The sequence below is a fragment of the Acipenser ruthenus genome, chromosome 6, assembly GCF_902713425.1.
Source record: "Acipenser ruthenus chromosome 6, fAciRut3.2 maternal haplotype, whole genome shotgun sequence".
Taxonomy (NCBI): Eukaryota; Metazoa; Chordata; class Actinopteri; order Acipenseriformes; family Acipenseridae; genus Acipenser; species Acipenser ruthenus.
In genome coordinates, this window is record NC_081194.1 from 50,515,006 (window position 1) to 50,538,213 (window position 23,208).

General features: G+C 36.5%; 1 protein-coding gene across 1 annotated transcript in view; it reads left to right on the plus strand.

Moving 5' to 3' along the window:
- LOC117410894 (sprouty-related, EVH1 domain-containing protein 2-like) overlaps window positions 1–23,208 on the plus strand; it is a 49,977-nt gene that overhangs the window by 17,567 nt on the left and 9,202 nt on the right. The window contains exons 2-4 of the mRNA XM_059025466.1: window positions 9,540–9,720; window positions 10,740–10,908; window positions 12,413–12,477. Coding sequence (XP_058881449.1) covers window positions 9,540–9,720; window positions 10,740–10,908; window positions 12,413–12,477 — 415 coding nt within the window. The remainder of the gene's footprint in view (window positions 1–9,539; window positions 9,721–10,739; window positions 10,909–12,412; window positions 12,478–23,208) is intronic.

Below are 23,208 nucleotides of genomic sequence, written 5' to 3' on the forward strand. Positions count from 1 at the left end.
GACCTGTCAATCAAGCTGTAGAAGTAAACAGACAAGTCTGGCAGGACTTGACTGTCTCTATACAAAGTGTGGTGCAGTTTATTGATGGAACGACATAGATACACATGTAATAAGGGACTCATAGAGGGAAATCAAACATTCCTGATGACATCTACTCAAAGGTTACTAGGGGAATTGAACATCGCCGATAGAGGCTGCAAAGGAGTTAATGATCTAATTTCATTTAACCATGTAAATTTAGGGGAGCCACTTAAATTTGAGCAAGACAAAATCTGTGAAAAACAGGCAGACCAGATAGTAAGTGTCACACTGATGGGAATGCAATCTAGCTAAAATGAATCAGAAGAAAACTATTGTCCACTAACCAGTGGGGCATTTAGTAGCCTGATGGGTGATGACTGATTTGTTTAGTCTAAAGCAGTGGTTCTCAAACTTTTTGGACTGCGCCCCCCTTCCTCTTGTCTGTGGTACTTGACGACGCACCCAACACCCCCCCCCCCCCCCCCCCCCATCTGTACAAATGTAAAGCAATTAAATAATTCACTGATGTTTTTTTTGCAAAAACTTAACACTGCAAATAATAGTTTACCAATTGTATCCAAAGCTTAATAAGCCAATGTACATCACCAGATGGCAGCAGACTTGGTCCAGTAATGTGCAAGCTTACACTGGGGGGACACTGCTGCTGTACCCTTGAGCAAGGTACCTAGATTGCTCCAGTAAAAACCCAACTGTATAAATGGATAATTGTACGTAAAAATAATGTTATCCTGTAACAATTGTAAGTTGCCCTGGATAGGGGCGTCCGCTAAGAAATTAATAATAATAAAAGGCACCAGTCATATACACAGTGCCAAGTGTCAAGTTAATATATATAGGTTAAGATGTGCGGGGTAATTTAAAAATAAATGAATAAAATCCTGAACCTTCCCCCCACCCCCCCGGATACATTCTGCACTCCCCAGTCCCAGTTTGAGAAGCACTAGTCTAAAATGAATCTGCTTTCTTGCATTGTTATTATTTACCTTGACCTGAAATTAGGATAAAAAAAAAAGAAATAGTATTATCAAGATATTTTTTTAACCGAGCCTTGAATTTAAAACTGTAAAAAAATATATATATATATGCAAATTAAAGTACTAGTACCGTCTTGATTTGGAGTTATGCCCCATACAATGAACATTGAGTGTTTGATCATTTCTTTGTGGAGGAGGGTTATGATTTCTGAGATTTCAGGCTGATATTTTCATTTATTTAGCCTAATGTTCACCCTGCCTCCACACTTCAGTCTGCAAAGCAGGATGTGAATGCGGTGTACTGACACTACAGGCCTGTAAATGCAGAATGGCCGTTTGATGACTCATACAGTACAATACTGTGTGTTTGTCAAGGAGACTGAATCATATGTGGGGAAGCACTTTAGGCAAACAGCCTCGAATCAGTTCAGCTAAAGATGGTTGAACTGATTGGAAACTGCATAACTGTAATGATGGGAATTTACCAGGAATATTTTTCCTCATGAATTTTATGAGGATGACCAAGAAATTTAGAGAAATGTCAGATTCCAGAAGGTAAGTCTAGGTCACAGTTTTTCGTCAGTATGTTTTTATAGTACATTTGCTGTGCATACAGAACTGTTGCATTTGCTTAAGACTAATAAACGCACTGTTTATAAGCACTATTGCTCTAAATAGCTTTATATAAATAAAATGCCATTTTAGCTTGACAGGAAGAAGCTTACCGTAGCTGTCTTCTCATTCATTTCAGTTGTTAAATTGTAAATATAGACCTGCTTCCCACCCACCCAGTGTCTAGTTCTTTCTGGCCATGGAATTCAAGAATTGTTCTGTAGCTTATTACTGATGCTGTAAGGCAATCGGCAGCGTTCTTTTCTATCAATGTTTATCTTGTCGGTCGTTTTAAATACACTGCTGTTTAAAAAGTGGCATTGTATACATCTGTGTTAAGTCCTATATTACTAATTAGAATAATTGTGTAATGGTATTAAGTCGCAAAACCAGGCTATTGAACCAGTATATCAAATAGATACTCTCAGTAGGATAAATAAACACACAAATGTATTAGACTTGATATTGTGTTATGTTTAAAATATATATATATATATAATATATATATATATATATATATATATTCATAATTATGGTTATTATACTGTACAATTTACTGTCCTTGAAACAAGCATTTTAAATGTAACATTAAGGAGCATGCTATGCTACAGGTATTGGCTATACTACTGTGACTGTACATAAGACGTATTACTGTACTTGCTTATCCCACTGGGAATGAACTGGCATCAGAGATAACAAAATCACTACTGTAAAATGCTTAAGTGAATCACACTTTCAGTAATATTGTGAGAACTCATCATACAATTTATTGTTAGTACTTTATATTGCAGAGCAATCTAAATTAGATATTTTGATCCCAAAGATTGTGAAACTATACTATATTATTATTTGTGATATGTCAAGTGCAGATCTTAAAGGAATACAGTGCCATTGTCCTTTTTTTTTTTTTTTTTTTTTTTTTAAGCAATTAGGCAATTTGGCCTGAATACAGAAGCTTAGTCAGTGTGTCTTTGTTCGTAAGTGATAGCACCATCTACAGGAGCGAACACCAACTGTGGATAGTTTCCTTTTGTATTGCTGGTAAAACAGAGTGGGTGTTCACTAGATGGCACTGAAACTCCAACAGACACTTTGAATGGTTAGCGCTATATCACATATGTCTAACTATAACTGAACAGCAACCTCTGAACTCAGGTCAAAGCACCTTAAACAAAAAAAAACATCCAACTGTTGAAAGAGGTCTACTGGATCAGCAGTATATGTGTTACCGTAAAAGTCAGAATCTGGTAAATCTTACGTTTTACTGGTAAATGTCAACATTTACCAAGTAAGGTGGTAAATGTTTGGAATTATGAAGAAATATTTTGCTTTTCGGACATTTACTGTTTAATCGAATGATTTACTGAAGCTTATTGGTAAATGTCCGAAATTCTGAAGGAATATGTGGCTTTTCAGACATTTACCAAAGCTTATTGGTAAAGGCACTTGGTTATTCCTGAGGTTTACCGGTAAATGTCAGAAGTAAAGCATTATCATGTTTATTTTGGACATTTACCTGGTAAATGTTGACATCTTAAGATTTTAATGTAACATATATACTTGTACCTGTGCACAATATGATAGTATAATATAGTATATTTTATGGAATTGTTGCATTATAATGACACTGTCTTGGTTTAAATTAATAACATTGAAATCAATATTCAGCTTAGTTTTAGGATAATGTGCAACTGTTTTTCATCAAGCAGCACACATGATTTTAAACTCTTTAAGATCTGGTGGTGCGATATTTCAAATACTGTGTTCCTTTGTCTACAGAGGAGTTTTGTGAATTGGGGATTGTTATAAACAAGAATACATAAATAAATACACATTTCTTGGAAAGGAAGTGCCTGAGAAAATATAATAAATAGAATGCCAATTCACGTGTTGCATACGTAATTTTTGTTTCTTTCTATTTACACTACCTAAAATAAACTACACTTATGTAACCATGTACTGTACAGTAGTTATTTTCAGCATGCAAATGTGCACATTAACTTATATAAAAGCTTAAGTCTTTGTCTATTAATTCTTAATATTAATTATTGAAACTGTCTATTTTAATCTAAACCACTGGGTTCTTAATGTCTGTACAGTAAATTGTGTTTAGTGCCATCTGTGTTAGCGTTGCCAGGCCCATTGATTTAAAATGAAAACGAGAATAGTTTTGTGGACACAACACAGGCTCCACTCAATGACAAATCTTGGATCATTTACCTAAAAATTGAACTACTATAGAAGGCAGAATATAGTAGGCCTATCCCTGTCAAATGCCGAACTCAGCTAGCTTCGGCATAATCGAATATTCTGACCCTATTAAAAACCCAAAGATAAACATTAGACAGAACATTGATATTAAACCTAACATTACAACAAATTACTTGTACTCAGATGACCTGCTGTATCTTAGTCCTTGTGTAGTTTACCTAGTGTGTCTGAACAGAGAACGATCAGAAAAATCAGATATAAATCAATAAAGAACGATGTTCAGTTAAAAAAAAAAAAAAAAATGTACCTGTAGTTTTTCGGTAAAATTTGGAATAAACCGGAAACGCGGAACAATGTATACCATGTTCAGTGTACTTTGGAGTATTTTGGTGTAATATACTGTAGGTCATCTATGATTCAGCAAACACCCCTGAAGCATTTGTTTAGGAATCAATTCCTGCTTATCTGACCCCCAGAACTAGATGGTTTTACTCACTGTACCACCCCATAAAGGTTACCAAGATCGCACAATTGGGACTAGAATGAAATGTTTCTTCTGATTTAATCGTACCGTAACATTTTTACACACACCCCCTGATCCCTGTTCATTCCGATTCATAAATGCTGTGCTTCAAAAAGAGTTCATTTGGAGGGGTGGGGTTTTTTTTTTTTTTAATGCATAGAATTTTTACGCTGTCAAATGTTATCTTTAAGGGCAGCAGTCAATAGATAGAATAAAGCAGGATAAGATGTGTCTGTAATGGGTTGATAAGCAAAAGTGTGACTAGTTTTGGGTGTGAACACTTGCTTTGGGCATTCAGAGCAAGCTTTTGTGTAAAAAGGAGATACAATAGGAGTCTGCCTATTCGGTTCAATTGTGATCATACTTTACACATGCCATTTTGTCAGTGGATGGGTGTGTTTTGTGTGTGTAGTTTTCTACTGTATGGCAACCATGGCTGTCAATCTTCCATTTAAGAAAGGTACTTTAATGTAAGACAACGTTTATCCATTGTCAATCACAAGCTAAGGTTTCTGTATGGTTGGACTTGCAATCTTAAGTACTAGACACAAGCCGTATTTGTGCTCATGTGGGACTTTTCGTGGAAGTGTGCATTTTATTTGGGTTTGACTAATCTGAGTCTCCTCTGAAGCCAGTTGTGAAGATGCTGTTCCCTGCTGAGCAAAATTGAAACCAAAGCTGTTCCAGATCCGTAACATCAGTCTCCAGCTGATTCAGAAATGGCACACATTTCCACAGAGAAGCGAGAATAAAAAAAAAAAGTGCCGGATGTACAGAAGACGCAGATACTTGTCGACAGACGCGGGGAAAAAAGTGTGGATTCCGAAACTCATGCGTTCAAGATACTGTACAGCAGGCTTAGGTATAAAGAAGAAAATTAATTATGAATTGTAGATTACCTTTTAAAGTATTGACTTGTCACTAAAGGTCTAAACTTGGTTGGCCACTAAATGTATTCAGTACATTTGTTTATTCTGTACATCTGCTTTGTTGTTACTTGAGTAGTTAGTTAATTTTTTATTTGTTACTAAATAAGGGGAACACTACTTCCTTTATTGTTTAAATTCTATAAGTAAATGATCATATTATTATTATTATTATTATTATTATTATTATTATTATACTAAACACTTATTTGTAAACCTGGAAGCCCCAGTGTGACCTTGACCCTAAGACTCACAGATTTGCTTCACCTGCGTGACATTCACTTCTTTAATAAGGCATAATTTCTTAAGACACACAGACCAGGACACGTTCTACTTGTTCAATGTGAGCAGGAACAGACTGGGCTGCTCAGCTGAACAAGAGGAACACGTTCCAGTAAAGGAAGGTGGAACGTTTTGCCAAAACAGATTGTTCAGGTTTTTTCGGCTTCACGACATAACGCCTCTCGTTTTTTGAGATATGGAGTGCAGTGGATGGACGGCAGCATTGGTGCAGTATACTCTGCTCTGCGCTTGGTTAAGTTGCAGATACTTGAATTAATCTGCTATAACCAGCACTTTTTGCTTGAAATGGTCACTTATGTTCAAATTATCAAGACCTGGTACAATATGCAGTATATTTTTAAAAATATGTTTTAAAACAATTGTTGAAAAAGGTTTCTAAGAATGTATGTTGTCTATTCTGAAATCTTCTTGGCATCAGTATTGCCCTGTCTGGTATCACTTATGATTAGATGATTCTTTAATCTTATTGCATGCAGTTTTAGACTATCTGGGTGGAAAACAATAGCAACATACAGGACAGGAAGAACTGCATTTATTAACTACCTACTGTGTACTTGTGTTATGCAAGAACGTCTTCCATCAGCTTGATTTCCTGGATTAGTACACCAGACCTGCTCCTCAAAAAACTGTTGCTACACAGGTTGTACTGTATATCGAAGTGCGACTGCTCCAGGAAACCATGGGCCAAATATCCACAGACCACAGCAAACCAAATAGAAGTACTCCATTTACTTTGGTTCTAGGATTAAACAGGCTTTCCGTTAAGAGTAATGCTGAGAGCACTCAAGAAAAAACACGCAGGCAGGCAGATAGCATTTAGATTTTGGTTGGAAATGCCAAATTCAGAGAATTGCTCTTCTGTCCTAGTCTCCCGTTATCTACAGAGTTGTAATGGGGGGGGGGGGGGGGGAAGAGGTCATTGTATGATTTTATATACTGTAAACTTTCACAAGAATGTACAGTGGTGTCATCTTCCTTTTCTTTTGCTCAAATGTATTTACATTTTCAAAGGATGGGGTGGGTAAGAGTATTTCCATTCCTGTACTGTTCATTTTAGTGATGATTCAGAAAGAAACCAATTTCAGTTTTTTAACGTCACAGATTGCTAAATCAGTGACTCAGTTGCTGTTCAGATAATCAGCTGTATTAAAAATCTTTCAAACCTACATGCTGTTGGATAATCAGTTTTACTACCCTGTTTATAGTACAGGGTGGGTCTGCTTGTTGGATGAGTGTGTAAGGAGAACTTTAATACAAGGTGACATGAAACTTATGTCGGGCAGCACATAGAGTAACTAATAGCTTTGCCTCACACTGCGCCTAGGACCTACATGTTTTCCTTGTGCTTTTAACACACATTTTTACTTTGACAAAAAGATACACAATATTCATTCCATTCTTAATTAATGAATCTGGCATTTTAGATAATTTTGGAAACATTTGAAGTTTTGAAATGCTTGTTTATGCAGTATATTGTACTGTGTGTAGAGTTAATAGTATACACTTATTCTCCCCCACAGGGGATGCATATCCCCAGTGACAGTGAATATATAATGGAGCCACAATGTCATACTTGATATGTCACAATTTTAGATTCACCTAAATTTGCTTAATATTACCAGCAAAACCTATTTTTCTGAGAAATGTCAAAAGATGTGGTGGGAAAACCTTGATACAGTGCTACAAGTAACGAAAGTTAGGTTTCAAAAAATTGTATTCAGTTAAAGTAAGAATTGTTTATTTAAAGAGAAAGAAATAGATTTTAAAGGACATTTTACATACCTTCATCTAGTAAACCACTTTGTCATTGTAATATAACTTGGGGACAACTAGGAACAACGCTGTTTACTGTAAGTTATGAAAGTATTAGAATCTGGGGAAATACAGTATGAAGTTTCCTGTCCAAAAATGTATACATTTTATATACACTGTATTATACATGCTGTGGATGTAGGTCGTGGCTGTCTACTATTTTGTTAATTACTCTTATTTTGTAATTACTCATATTTTTGCCAACTCAGAAAGATTGTGTTATCTCTGTAATAAAATAGACTTTGGAAAATCAAGGCTGCGAAATCCATCGGCATTCCTGATACAGGCACTTGGGATCCCTCCCTCCCTTTCCACCCACAGGAGCTTTTTATGATGTCATAGTGAGTCATTCTGTCGACCCTGCTGGAAAAGCATTAAATCAGGGCACATGTTCTCAAGTTTTGATGGAATTAGTTTTTTTTTTTTTTTTCCTTAAGACAGATAACTGATGAAGTCAGCAGCTATATTATCATATGCACTGTACACCTCCTCCACTGTCAGTAGTGTAAGGAGACAGTAGTGTTATGTGATATGTCAAGTTAAATCTACAGTCGGATATGGGATTTAAATTTGTTCTCATTTATTTCTGCGTGTGTTTTTAAGCAAATAATGCATTTGGGTCAAGTGACAGGAACACTGGCACTGTCACATCCTTCAGAAAGCATTTATTGCAGACTCTTCTGTGTAAAAATGAGTCGGCTAACCACCCTTCCTATTTTGGAAAGAAAATGGTCTAGGGCTGTGTATTGTACATACCTTGTTAGTTAATTATTTAAAAGCTTAAGTACAAGAACCATATATGACTGACTTCCTGCTTGTTAGGCATTGTTGACTCTACATAGGTGTGTTTGGACAAACATATTTGAAAGTAAATTTCAGTAGCTTTTGACCAATAGGTACTGTGCTTTTTGTTCTGAACCCCCTCATTATGCTTATTATGATCCATATGGCGTAGCACTGCACACACCTGAATACCTTTGCTTAACGTGTGTAGCAGCCATATTTTGCATTTGCCACATACAGTACAGTCAAACTGTTTTTTAGCCTTTATGGGTTAAAGGGGGTAATTGATACTATACAGTAAGCTTGTTTCAGTACCAACAGTAAATGTAATCCTAATTGAACTGGTTTGACTTTATACAATAAACTTTATTTATTATCCCTTTATTATGATGAGGATTGGAGCCATCTGTACACTTATATAGTTTTGTAGTGTTAGAGACAAGCTTATCAACTTGTGATTGATCATGGTTACTGTGGGACATTCTTTAGTTGTTCAGAATCTGGGTATATGTATAGGTGTCTTTGTCTGCTTGTAATCCCATACATTGTACTTTCATTTAGTGCACTTTGTACTTTTGGTGGATGTACTGTAGGTCATGGTATACATGTACGTAGGCTATATACATTAATATTTTGCTTTCATGGACTAAAATGTTCTTGCTGATCAAACTTACAAGATATCTGTCCACATTTAATAATCTAAACCGCATACAGTTGTCATTTAGATCCTTAAAGTTGCCCTTTTGAGTAGAATGTTTTTGAAAGCAAACATAATAGTGTCTTGAAATTTCCTTAGGACCTTTTTTTGGCAAGTTATATTGTATCATAATCTAAGGGGTAAATGGAGGCTGTTTGTCTATCCAACTATCTTTTGGTATGACATTTTACAGTTTTGCATAGCTAGATATATGCTTGTCGATTTTGTGATGCACCTTTAGAGTTATGCATACAGTATATAAATAACTACCCATACAAAAGGACATTATTTAGCTCAAGTTATTAGGATAATCAGAATATGATGGTATATGGAGGCAACCTGTTTGTCTGTCAGTATGTACAAACTGTTTTTACATGTACATACAGGGGATGTAGGTCATAGTGATACACTTTTTCATGTTGATGATGGTTCTCATTTTTACTGTACAGACATCACAGCGTCACTCTCACCATCAAGGGAGAGCCTTTTTAAAAATATTAAAACCCTGGCAGCATTGAGATCTTCTGCTGATTTTTATATTGTTAAAAAAGGCCCCATTGAGTTTATCCTTTACATGCTACTTGTCTTTTAGTGCTTGATGTAAAATGCATGATTTTAATTCTTCATTTTTCCCCCCTTTTTTGTGTATAATACAGTGACAGCTACATTGTGCGTGTCAAAGCAGTGGTTATGACCCGAGATGACTCTAGTGGAGGATGGCTTGCACAAGAAGGAGGTGGTCTAAGCAGAGTTGGTGTCTGTAAAGTCCTTCACTCAGAGGCTCTCAATGGGACAAGTGACTTTCTAATCCATGGCGAGCGACTAAAAGACAAACAGGTATATATATATATATATATATATATATATATATATATATATATATATATATATATATATATATATATATATATATATATATAATGAATTTCCACTTTTGGCTTTGTGTTATTTTCATTGATGTATAACCCAGGTTATGCAATGTAGTGTTTATCCTTTGCTCTAGAGGTCATATGTTCATATCCTAACTGCATGTCAGTCTGGAATCTAATTTGAGCCTTATGCAACAAGGTGCAGATTTCAGTGGTGAAGTGGTGCAGAGGGGGAGACTTCCTAGACAGGCTTTTGGTTGACCTCCTGAGTTGAGGAATGGAAAGATATTGCAGCCTGTCCCTGACTCTTGCCATACTTTGCTCAGTGGGGATCATAATAGAGCAAAGCAGATATCTAGAAAGATGGAAGTACTGTATAAAATCATTTGTCTAGTTCATAAATTAAGACTTCATAGGCAAAATTGCTGAAAGTCTTTTCTATATGAAGCCCATGAGTCTTGGAAATATATATTGATGGAAGTAATTTTTAATTCATAAAACAGCGACATTTCTACAGTTCAGATAATTGCAATTCTACAATAAATGTACACAAAATTATCAAATTTAAAACTTGGTCATATGAATAAAACTAGAGATGATTCTATAGTTTTCTTCTATTGTTTGTTTTAGTTCTGTAGTTATAGTTATCACAAGTTTGACTGTATTGTCTAAATGCAACCTTGGATAGCTCAGTTTTAGTCGCTAGACTTTGGGATTATTATGCGTTCGTTTATAGCAGTCAGTCAGAGAAGGATCAGTTAGGTGTTGTTTACTGAATTAAAAACTTGCCTGTCCTCCTTCAATTGTGACGACTTTAAACAACTATTTATGTAGGCTACTGGTTGGGATAATTCCAAGTAAAATACAAAATAATATACACATAATTTGTCATTAAGTGACAAAACATTGTCTTTTAGGGGGCAAAAAGTTAGATAACAGGTTATGATTTATTGAATACCTTGACAAACCATCTTTCTGTTCCTGTAGGTGGTGCTTGAATGCTTCTTGAAGAAAGATTTGATATACACAAAGGCAACACCTACATTTCATCACTGGAAAATCGACAACAAGAAATTTGGGCTGACGTTTCAGAGTCCTGCAGATGCTCGTGCATTTGACAGAGGTGTGAGGAAAGCAATTGAAGACCTGACAGAAGGTATTATATCTTGTAATCGTCATTGATCTTTTGACTGAAGACTTTTGCATTCAAGTAATACAAAATAACTTGTAAAATAAGCTTGCTAACAGTTGCTTCACTCAGTAGGATGTTTCTTGCTGAAGTTTAGTATTAAAGTAAAACTTTTATTAGGTGGTGTGACGGGGTACACCCCGCCCCTCTGTGTGTATTATTTTGTATTGGTCTGACCGTCTCCAGATTTGATTTATTTTATACAAATCTAGAGACGGTCACATGTATAAGAACCTGCAGAGGTTGGTGTGTTCAGAGGTGGAACGAGAGTAGGGAGGGGAAATAAAATCAAAATCTATCTATCTACCTACCTACCTACCTACCTATCTACCTACCTACCTAACTACCTACCTACCTACCATTACCCCAAAAGCATTAGTGAATTTAATTCACTTTCTGTTTCTTTCTTTGACCTATTTAATTGGGTTTAAAGCAAAATTCTTTAGCTGTTCTTCTGTTTCTCATTTTCCATTTTGGGCCAATCACAGTACTACCATGATTTATGCCTTGAATATGCTTGAAAGCAAAAACACAAAGCTTCAAACTCAAAGCCATTTCCCAGAGTAAAAAACAAAGATTTGTGCTGATAACTTTTCTTTTTAGAATATTTTTTTTGGATTAGGTGACCATGGATTTAAGAAAATGAACCTTTTCATTGCACATATTCAAGCTATCTATTAAAAGAAAGCAACACCATGAATAATAATAAAACAAACTTGGATAATGTTTTCTCTTGATGATTTAAAATAAATTAAACTATATACAATTATCATTTAACCTTTTAACTTCAGTCTCAGTTTAATTATATAGTATGTTCTGTCTTTGTCTTGTGCACCATGCCTCTGTTGTTAAATTGTATCCAGCTGTAGCACAGGAACTGAATACTAATAAGTTGATGGTGACATTGTCTAAAGTATGGATAAAGCCGTTAATGTTGTTGATTAGAAAAAGAGACCTAAATTGCACCCATCCACATCTTACAAAGCTGTAATTTGTTGCATTGAGTCTTTAAACACAAACTTGGCAGGGCCATATGAAGGATATGCACAGGTTGGCAATGGGGGTGGTAATAGTTAAAGAAATTCAGAACGTATCTTTTCCTGAATAAATGTCATCAGTTGTCTAGGTGTGTATCCATTTCTCTCTTAATTCCAGTTTTCAGTAATGTTTTACACATGGATCACAGTGGATTAACCAAATGACCCTTTTTGGTGGTCCAGTTTTTGAAAGGTAATTTAGGGTTTAACTATGTACTATTGAGTAGGTACAACTTCAGACACAGAGTGGATAGTGGTTCCCAGTGCGTAGTGTTTTTGGCTCTAATCAACAGTTTTGGGGAAATTCAACATTGGTGCAATAAGAACTCTGAATAATTGCAAAAATGCAAGGGGAATGTTGAGCAAAAACATTTAAATGTGTTATTTAAATCCTCTCAAGGATTTAATGTTTTATTTCAATGTTTTTTTAAAAGGATCTACTACTTCCTCTTCAACAATCCAAAATGAGGCGGAGGTCGGTGATGATGATGTGTTTACAGTAAGTAGATGAATCTTTGAAACAAGTTTTATACACATTATTTTAATGCATTGTTGGAAATATGTGCAACTGCACAGCACAGAAAGCATGTAGCCTGCTGATTTTGAATTTGGTAGCAGCATTTCCTAATTCTTTACAGGGAGGGCCAAGGGGTTGAACAAAAATGTAGTCAACAGTTGTACAAGTTATGTACAGTAAACCTGTTCTTTTCTGTGATGCCATACAGTTAATTTACTTAAAGTAAAATAAATAAATAATAATAACCGAGACGGTAGTAAGGGTTTGTTGTTGTTGTTGTTGTTGTTGTTGTTTCAAATGCATACAACTAAAGCATCATTAAAGTTATCTGAGCTATGGTCGCTTTTCATTCTTGAGCAAAAAGTTACTTTGCTCATCCTGCAAAGAATACATACATATATAGCCAACACTGTTATTTGAAAGAACTGTGTCAATTCACTCGTTTTGAATGGACTGTCTGCTTCTTTTCAAAGCTTCTTGCACAGTAAAATATAAGTTTTTGTGAAAATGTAAGGGTGAGGGTTTTTAAAAACTAGAATTAAATCGGTTATGTACTGAATCTTCGTTAAGTATCGTGATTACCCCATGAATGAGCTGGGGCTATTAACAAGAGGCGTAGTGATGTAATAATAGTAGTAACTCCTGTAAATACATTTCAAGAATAATGTAAAAATAAAACTAAATTAACAGCTTTACATATAGCTACATGAAGCATGGTGTTCAGTAAAGTGGTTAAAGAAAAGGGCTTGTAACCAGGAGGTCCCCGGTTCAAATCCCACCGCAGCCACTGACTCATTGTGTGACCCTGAGCAGGTCACTTAACCTCCTTGTGCTCCGTCTTTCGGGTGAGACGTAGTTGTAAGTCACTCTGCAGCTGATGCATAGTTCACACACCCTAGTCTCTGTAAGTCACCTTGGATAAAGGCGTCTGCTAAATAAACAAATAATAATAATAATAATAATAATAATCATATTTTCTTTACTATTACTATCATTTAAATTAGATTAAAGTGAAACATAAGTCAAACATCAAGGATTTTTCACCATTTCCTACAGGTATATTTAATAGTAGTATGTTTGAGGTGCCATAACATTTTAATTTTTTTATTATAGCTGATAGATTAATAAAATAAACTAGATGGTAACTTTACAAGTAAAGTTATGGGACTTACTTTAGGGAAAGTGGTCAAAATTTCAGTTTATAAAAAGTTAGAATTTAGTTGGTGCGGTTACTAAAACAGCTGTACCTCTTGATTTGATAAAAGTTATTTCAGTTTTGATTTCATATTTGAATAGCAGAGAAGTAGAGAAAGATGTCATACACTCTAACTTTTTGTCTTGTTGGGAAAGTGGTCAAAGTAGCTGATTTGTGTCAAAAGTTGCATAGTTTACAGTAAATAGAATGTTGAAAGTCTGGGAGTTTTTAAACAATGGGGAGCTTTACAATGTTGAAAAAGTCCCATTAAAGTGAATGAAGATGGACAAAAAAAGGACAAAAAGCTTAATAGTTTAAAAAGTGTAAAATATATCAAAAAGTTGTATACAAGCACACTATTCCAGACCGGTCTACAAGTTTTAAAGTTTGAACAGCGTTTCTAGCTTAAACGGTGTAAGAGGAGTAGAGTGCCAAAGAATAATAAGAAGTAGTATGTCGAAGATTTAAAGTGTGGACTCTTACTTCGCAAGCCCCACTAAAAATGGAACTTTTTTTTTTTGTTTGTTTTTGTTATGGTTGTTGTGCATGTGAGAGCTCCAATAAGCAGTAGCTACATACATTGTTGGAAAAGGCCTAACTTGAAAATACGTACTTTGTTTTCTTAAGATAATTTGCATCCATTTTTTTGTCAGTCATAAGAGATGAACAACAGCAGGCTGGGTTAAAAGGTGATTTCCTGTACTCCACAGTAAAACTATCATTAGCAGCTGCTACCCAGCTACCTGCCAGAGTGATTTATTGGAGCATGAGGGCAAAGGGAAGCCTGCCTGCCCATAGAGCTAATGGTTTACAATTGACAAACAATCTACAGAGACGTTACAGAAGTCAAGCATTGCTGGTCTTATTGAAGCAGGAATCTGGAGTTACTGTCCCAGGCAGAGAAGGGAGCTCTTGCAGTTTAAGAAAATGTAGACATTTCGTACAGCTGATCACATGCGTTTTGTGATAAACGATGCAAGACTTCCAAAAATATTCTGTATTGCAAGAACCAAGGGGTTTTAATAGAACTACACAGATTTCAAGTTGTGAAAGAATAATCAGAAAATCTAACGATCTAGTGTGGTACATTTTGTTATACTGGTGAGCAGTGCTTCAGATGAGATTTTGAGTCATTTACTCTCCAATTTAGACACAGTAAAAAGCAACATTACCTTGAAGTCATGAGTACTTTCAATAAATACTGCATATATGGCTTTCCTTATTTTCCAACTGAAAAAAGGTGGAAAATAATGGGTTTTTTTGCAACTATTTAGTCCTGCTTTAAAAATATTACTATTATAGTCCGGGGAAGTTGTTATTCTTGATGGAGTTAGCTACTGCGTTCAGAGTCTCCTTCCACTAGTACTAGTTGTTACAGTTTTTAGTTTTCTGTACATTTCTTTCTCGGTCTCTTGTGCTCTCCCTTTCCAAGTCAACAGACATGTTGTCTAAAAATTTAAAAAAAATATATATATTCAAAATTATTTTTAAACTGTACCAATGCTGCACAAATGTAAATAAAGAAACTATTTTGTATTCCTTTTTAATTGCCATGCTATAGCAATATAAAGCATCCTGACTCTCTCCAAAATCAGAATATTGTATTTATTATATATTTACTTTCCAAAGTTGACAGATAGGTACATTGGTAGGTTAGGTTGAGGGGGACAAAGACGGTGCCAAAAATCCTAAGGATCAATAATTCAGTCGCTTATTCACTAGTCACTAACACGAATTGTATTGGTCACGTGTTTATGGCAATTCCCAGGCAGGCTACAATTATGATCCATTCTCTGGCTGCCACACATAGTGTATTCACAATTGACCATCGAGACGTCGGGAACCAATGAAGTACAAGAAGCTTGAAACACACAAACTCAAGCTGTGCACCAGAATTGCTATGCGTTGTTGTTGCACATTTAAATTTAAATACCATATGCAGTTAATATTTTTTCAAATCAAAAGATGGTTGGCAGTAATTTGGGTGTACACTACTCTCACTACTTAGGGAGGTCCCGCACCAGGAACGTCTCCTCTCTAGCTCAAATAAACTGCAGTTAGATGAATAACGAAACTGAACTAAGCTAACTCTAATACTTCCCCAGGTAGAATTGAGTCATTCTTGACTTAACACAGTTAAATGGCTTTCAGCACCTCTTGTATACAGGTGGCCATCCCTGAATTGACACGCAACACATGTTTTTTGCAGGGATGTGATTTTAACCCCATCCCTGCCAAACTTACATTTAAATAGGCACAACTTTATTTACAAAACTAAAACGAAACAAAATACAAAACACTCTTTACATGTGCAGGTCTTCAGCCCTGCCACAAGTGGGTACCGTGACTGTTGCCAGAGCTTCTTGGTAACTAAGCCCAGCTGCAGTTAAATACTCAAGAGGTGAACAGTATTTTTTAAAAACACTTTGGAATCATACAAAACCCACATTCAGCCCTTTAAACATACATCATAGCAAGGGTATTATAACTTTTACAAGTTTGATTTATCTTGTAACTCAATGATTGATGGAAGTATTACCATGCAAAGGCAGTGGAACAGTTGTTGGTTTTTTTTCTCCTGTCAATGCTGGTTCAATGACTGGAATCAGTAGCGGTGGAAGTGGACTTTCCTAAAATTGTCTATATGAGTCAAGTCACTGCAGACAGCAGTAATGTGGATGTGGATTTACAGCTCTAGAGCCAAGCAGGGTACATTCCTCTTGAATTATTCCAGATACGCTAACCTATATACATAACCCCAGTAAGTGTGGAAGTTCATTTCTTCCAGTCAATGTGAGTATATTGCATTTGCAATTTAAAATTCTTGTTTAAAACTTTGAAAAATAAGAAAGTTGTTCTGAATTAATTATGTAGAATAAACTCTAAACCAATCATGTTAATGTACCATTTATATTCAGAGTAAAGTTCCACTTGATTAATTTAACACGCTGCACAAAGACTTTAATTAAAAAAGCAGAAAAGCTTTGTTTTTCCTATCCTCTCGTTGTAAATATAATATAAGCTTTACGATCTGTCAACGCCGCTGTGCAAAGGTGTGAAATTTTAATTTGAGACAGTGAATGTACTTCTGTAGTTGGAATCATTCATTATGTATGGTCTTTGTCAAATATTTTTATTACCATTTTACAGCATTTTCCATCACCTGCTAAATTACCTACCACTTGGCTGTATTAACCTTTTTGCAGTAATTGTGTTGGTTTCTCAGTAAAGATTGTACTGTAAAAATACAAAAATGCCCAAACTAAACCCATCTTGGCTTTGATGCAGCTCTTGTTAACGCTTCTGTTATGTCAAACTGCCCTAAATTTAATGAGTCATCAGCATTTTTACATTGCCAGCAATAGAAATGTAATAGTGATGCAAAACCTTCCATACTCTGAACCATAAGTATTATTAATTTGTTTAGCTGCAGGCCCATCAGTGACTAGTGGCCACTCCTAATAAGTAGTGATCAAACCTTTAATATTTTCCCAGAATAGACCTAGTTACTAAGGAAAGGTGCCCCCACCATATATACAGTAGTGTACAATCGTAATCCACCATCCATTCAAAACTTCCATTTGAAGTTCAGTCTTACTAAATACTAAATTTACATTTAAAATAACAAATAGTTTGTTTCACATTTTTGAAGAACACTGTAGAAAAAGGAAAAAAGCATTTTAAAGCATATACTGGTAAATAATAAATCATTTTAGATGTATAAAAATTGACCACTTACATTATGATGCTGCACCATTAGCAATGTTTGGGTTTAAAGCAAACGCTTCTACAAAGATTGTGCTGTTTCTTTTTTTTTTTTTTTTTTTTTTTTTTTTTTTTTTTTTTTTTTGGGGGGGGGTGGGGATGGAAAGGTTCTGTCTAGTTCTTGGCGGCTGCATACACAGCTAGCCAGGCTCGGCTTGTAAGCCATTATGTTTGAGAAAGAGGCAGTGTTGGCAGGCTGACAAGAAGATGATTGATAACTTCCTGTTAGCTGTTAGGATCAGGGAATTGCAGAACACAACACTCGGAGCAAGGCCTGAGGAGCACACTGGAAGGAAGTAGGATCTGAAATGAACAGGTCTGAACGTAGCGCAAAGCCTGGCTCTGTCACCCCTGCCTTTAAAAACCCAGCTCAATGCTTCTCTGAACTGGCTTTGACCATCTGTCTTACTGGTGATAGGAAAAGGGTTTAAGCACAACTGAAGGACCTTTTTTTTTCACCTCAACCTTTGATTTTGGAGAGTTAGCCTGAAAGTCCCCTCTATCCCCTCTTTTTTCTAGGCTGAAAAGATTTAATTATTTTCTTATTTTCTTTCCTCATAGCTCATGTCATTAAGACCTGGGATCAGCCTAGTTTCCCTTCTCTGTACCTTCTCTGGTGCAATGATGTCAGTTTTGTAGTGAGGTGACAAACTGCACCCTGTATTCTAGATGAGGTCAAGCTAGGGCATTGTATAATCTTAGCATAACCTCTCTACACTTGTATTCTACGCTTTTTGCAGTATAGCTTAACATTCAATTAGCCTTTTTAATTGCCTCACCACATTGGTGAGATACTTTTAATGATGACTCTGCTGTAACCTGAGATCCTTTTCAAAGTCCTCATCCCCTATTTCCATCCCATCAATTTATACTTATAACATGGATTTTTATGCCCAATGTGCAATACCTTACATTTCTTAACATTAAAATGAATTTGCCACAAGTTTGCCCAGTTACAGAGAAGGTACAAATCCCTTTGTAGCTGGGCTAGTTTCAGAGTCCACTACTCCTAAGCTTGATATTCTCTGTAAATTTAACAATCTTGCAATGTGTATCTTGATCCAAGTCATTTATCTAAATGAGGAACAGTAAGGGTCCAAGTACATACCCTTGAGGTACCTCACTAAGTAGCCCCCCCCCACCACCACCACCAATCACATTTTACACATCTCACAATTAACTAGTTCTGTATCCAATTAAATGTCTTTCCCTGTATTCCTGCTGATTTTTAATTTAAGTGTAAATCTTTCTTGTTGGATTTTTTCAAAGGCTTTTTAAAATGATATCCTAAGCATTGCGATCATCTCCATTAGTTGTAACATCATCAAAGTCAAAGGTTAGTTAAGCATGACCTCCCTCTTCTGATATCCATGCTGGCTACTCCGTATAATGTTGGTGTCAATTGCTTCCATTATTTTGAATGTTAAGTAAGTGAAACTAATATGTTTAATTTAACTGGGTCTGTCCTATCCGCCTTTTTAAATAATGGCACAATTTACAAGCTTCCAGTCTTCAGGGACCACACCTATAGAACTATTCGTGTTAGTAGTCAGTGGTCTACATATTTATATCCTTGTTTCCTTAAGCACTCTTGGATAAATCTAATCTGGGCAGGGTAATTTTATTTATTTTTTAATCTCCTGTAGCGTATTTAATACCTCTGCTTTACTGATGCTGAAATCTTTAAATTGAAATCACCCACGATTACAGTATTCTTGCCCCTACATGCATTTCTAATTGCTTTATAAAATTATTTGCAATCATTTCTATCCAGACCTGGGGGAGTCTGTAACATACCTCAATAGAAAAAAAAAAAAATAGTGCTTTTACCTACCAGCTCCACCCAAATGGACTAACTTTGGTCAATAGTCCTGAGATAAATTAATGTTCTTTACTTCTAGCCTATCCCTAACATAGAGCTACACCTCCTCGCCTATACAGTCTATCTTTTCAGAATAGTTTATACCCTGTATGTGGAATTTTTCTCCATCTTCAGGACAAAGACAAGTCACTCTTTTCAGGTGACGTGTGCTTCTCGTTCTAAAAATGTATTTCCGACGCCTCTGGCATTTAGACAGACATTTAAGTGACTCACTCCTTTTAGCCCTAATTTAAAACCTGATTTTGGTTCCCCCCCCGCTGCCTAGTTTAAACCCTTCCTAGTCTCCCCAAGGGTTTTCTGTGCTCCATTCCAGAACATCTGCTCCCCTATCATTAATATTTCTTTCTTGTAAAGCTCACTTTTCCCCCCAAAGGATCCTCCAGTTATCTATGAACCACAAACCCTCCCTTCTGCATTTATTCTCTAGCCATATATTTAAACCAATTATTCTGCTAAGCCTCTCTTTCCCAGCACTCAGGACTGGCCCCAGAGAAGATTACTTGACTCTTTTTCTTGTTAAGCCTGGTAGCCAGTTCAGTTAACCTCTCTTTCAGTACCTTTGGCCTCCTCATGGATGTTATTTCTCCCAACATGAGCAATCACTGTTTGTGACCCGATCTACTCTGTCGGTCACGTCTTCAACTCTGGGCACCAAGGAGACAGATAACACTTATTTACTGGGTCCCTTTTGCAAAACTTCCTGTATACATGCCTTATAATTTAATCCCCATGATTTGTCTGCTTCTGACTGTCACCACTCTGTTGATCAGCAGGCTTGCTAGTAGCACCGACACTATCCTCCACTGTATTTCTAACCTGTTCTGTAGCCTGCTACAACTCTTCACTTTCCTCCCCCAGGTCGCTGTCTAACTTCTGTTCTTGAGCTAGAAACCTGTTTGCAGGTTCTGGACTCTCCTCTACTCTCCTCCTGTGTGTTGTATTCTATTCCCCCATATCCTTTTCCCTCCAACTACTGTCCACTCCCTGTCTGGTCCACTCACCTCCATCTGTGTATCTAGTGGAGCCACATCAGGGTTCTCCCGAGGAATTCTGTAGAGCTGGGCAGCAGAACATTATAGCCAGGAGCATTTTTAACAGAAAAATAAACTGGCCTTATCTTAAATATATAATACGACAAAGAATTTGAATAATGTGGTGTTTTTCGTTGACTATATCTGGTTGCGCTTCTTTATGTTCTACATTTTCTTTTTCCTTACTGTTTTTTATTATGGTAAATTGAAGGCTGTCAAATTTATATACAGCCTAAGATAACAATGTTGCGAAGAAATGGCAAATAAAAATATAATAAGAATATGAAAACATGTCAATTTATATGCCAGTCTTAAATGAAAGTGGGCACATTATTTTAAATATATATATATATATATATATATATATATATATATATATATATATATTTTTTATATAGTGTGTGTGTGTGTGTGTTTTTTGTTTTTTTTTTAAATGTACCTAGCTGCTTTTTACCAAGACGGCTGCCTCAGTGTGTTTTCCTCTTTTCTCTTCAAATCAAACTAGTAACTGTCACTGTATTCCTATAGCAAAAGCTTACTTAACCCGCTAACTTCAACATAACAGGGTGAAATGACTGACAGTGAAACTACAGTAGCCTATTAAGGGACCACTGAGTTGACTGACAGCGACATCTAGCCATTCAGAGCGGAACGGAGATGGGACAGACACAAACTAGAGATGATGATTTTTGGTAAGAAAATAAAAAATAGCGAGTGGTTTTTACACACGTTTATCCTATATAAATGTATTCGTCTAACTCGTATTTTTGGGGAATTCGATGTTCAACAAGCTTTACCGATTTACAATCAAAGTAATAAGCCTAACTATAACAAAATGTTTTTGTTTGTTTTTTTTAGTTACTATTTCGTTATCGTTTTTACATTGTTTTAGTTATAGTTACTATTAACGGATATGATTTATGTTCGTTAATAGACATTTTCATTACAGTTAACTAAAAAAAACACTGCTTGACCGAGATACGCGCTTCGGTGCAGATTGCTTGCAGTCTATCCTACTGTATCTCGTTTTGGTGACTGCGTGCAACACCATAACAAAGGCTGTTAGGGCTCGAACAGCAGGCTTCCCTCAGTCTTGTATGCGTTCGGACTGTTTGGGTTTGCCAGAAGCGATATAGGTGGGCTTCCCTGTGTACTGCTGCTTGTGGTAAGTGAACGGAATAGACCTGTAGGTCACCGACCTGCTCTGTTCCCGACCCAGTACACGTACTGAATAAGGAAAGAGGTTACCGCACCAGTACATACAGTACCGAGGGTACCATATCGAACCGGCACTTAGGCACCATACTGGTTACGGTTCCATCCCGGTACCATACCGTTCTGACTCACCAACCCAGTTCTGACGCGGTATTATCCCTGGTCCAGTGCCAGAGGACTCGGTTCGGGTCTTGACCCACCCTGTTACAGTTTTTACAGTACTGTACACTATGTCTGCCCTGTTACTTTACTGTACAGCGGTGTTGCTGCTGAGCAGAGTGAGGCAACAGTTGTTATAGTACTGTACACTGCACCCACGCTGTTAGATTACTGTACAGTAGTGTTGCTGCGGAGCAGACTGAGGCAGCAGTTGTTACAGTACTGTACACTGTGTTGCTGCTTGCATCATGTCTGGGTTTTATCCCTGTGACATATGCAAGGCCAGTCTCCCAGTTGAGGATAAGCACAGCAGGTGTTCTTCCTGCCTGGGTCCAGAGCATACCAAACAGGCACTCGCTGACCGAAGCTTCTGCGAGTTTTTCTAACCGCACGCTGGAGAAACGTGTGTCTTGCAGCTCTGCAGAGCACTCCATGTCCATCCCACTCGGGCAGGACTCCGAGTCACCGGTCCAAGAGATTGTCAGACCAAGCAGCTGGAGAAACTGGGCAGCTGTTTCCCATCAGGGCACAGTGCTTGCTGTTTTGAAAGTTTAGCACCAGAGCGCCTACTGGTGCTAAATGATCAAGCCCCCCCCCCCTTCAATTAGTTTAGTGTTTTGTGGTTTTGTGTTACAGTAAATATTTAGCAAAATGTACCCCATATCTAATCCCACCCATATTTGTAATATTTTGTAAAAGGGAAATTCATAGCAGCCTGTAATATTATTTAAATTTGTTCTTAGAAGAAAATTAATTTGTAAACAAATGTACTTAAAAGAGAATATTTTAGATGTGGGTAGATGTAGTTTAATTGTTATTATTATTATTATTATTATTATTATTATTATTATTATTATTATTACTGTATTATTATTCCACCTTCTCTTGTGTGGGTGGGTCATGTGAGTAGTCCAGACCCAATGAGAAACTATCATGTTCGGTTGCTAAGGAACAAAAAAAAAATTACATGTCTATTGACACCAGAATTTAATATTGCTGGAGCTATATATGACATACCCTAACACTAAAATCTAGCACCATAGTGGCAAATTTGCACCCCGAGCATTTTGCGCTCACGTAACGAGCACACTAAATCTCATGGCAGTCCGGTTGAGCGTGGGGGCCTGTGGCAAAGTGGTGAATACGTGCAGGTGAGTGCAGTGCAGAGCGGATTAATCACACAGACAATGTTGTACAGGTGCAAGAGTGTTTATTTAAATTATTAAATGTCCAGAGCCTCAAGGCAAAACCTGTAAACAATAATGAAAGAAGTGGTACAGCGGCGTGTAACACTTCTGTTTATAACACCGTGTAACAATTTTTTATTTTTTTTTGGTTCCTGGGTAGTAAGTGTTATTTCCTAATTGCTTATGCCTCAAAAGTATAGAAAATGGCTATTATTCCCCACAAACTTTGCTTTTGTGACCAGGACAGTGATATTTTGAAATTTACCTATTTTCCAGAAC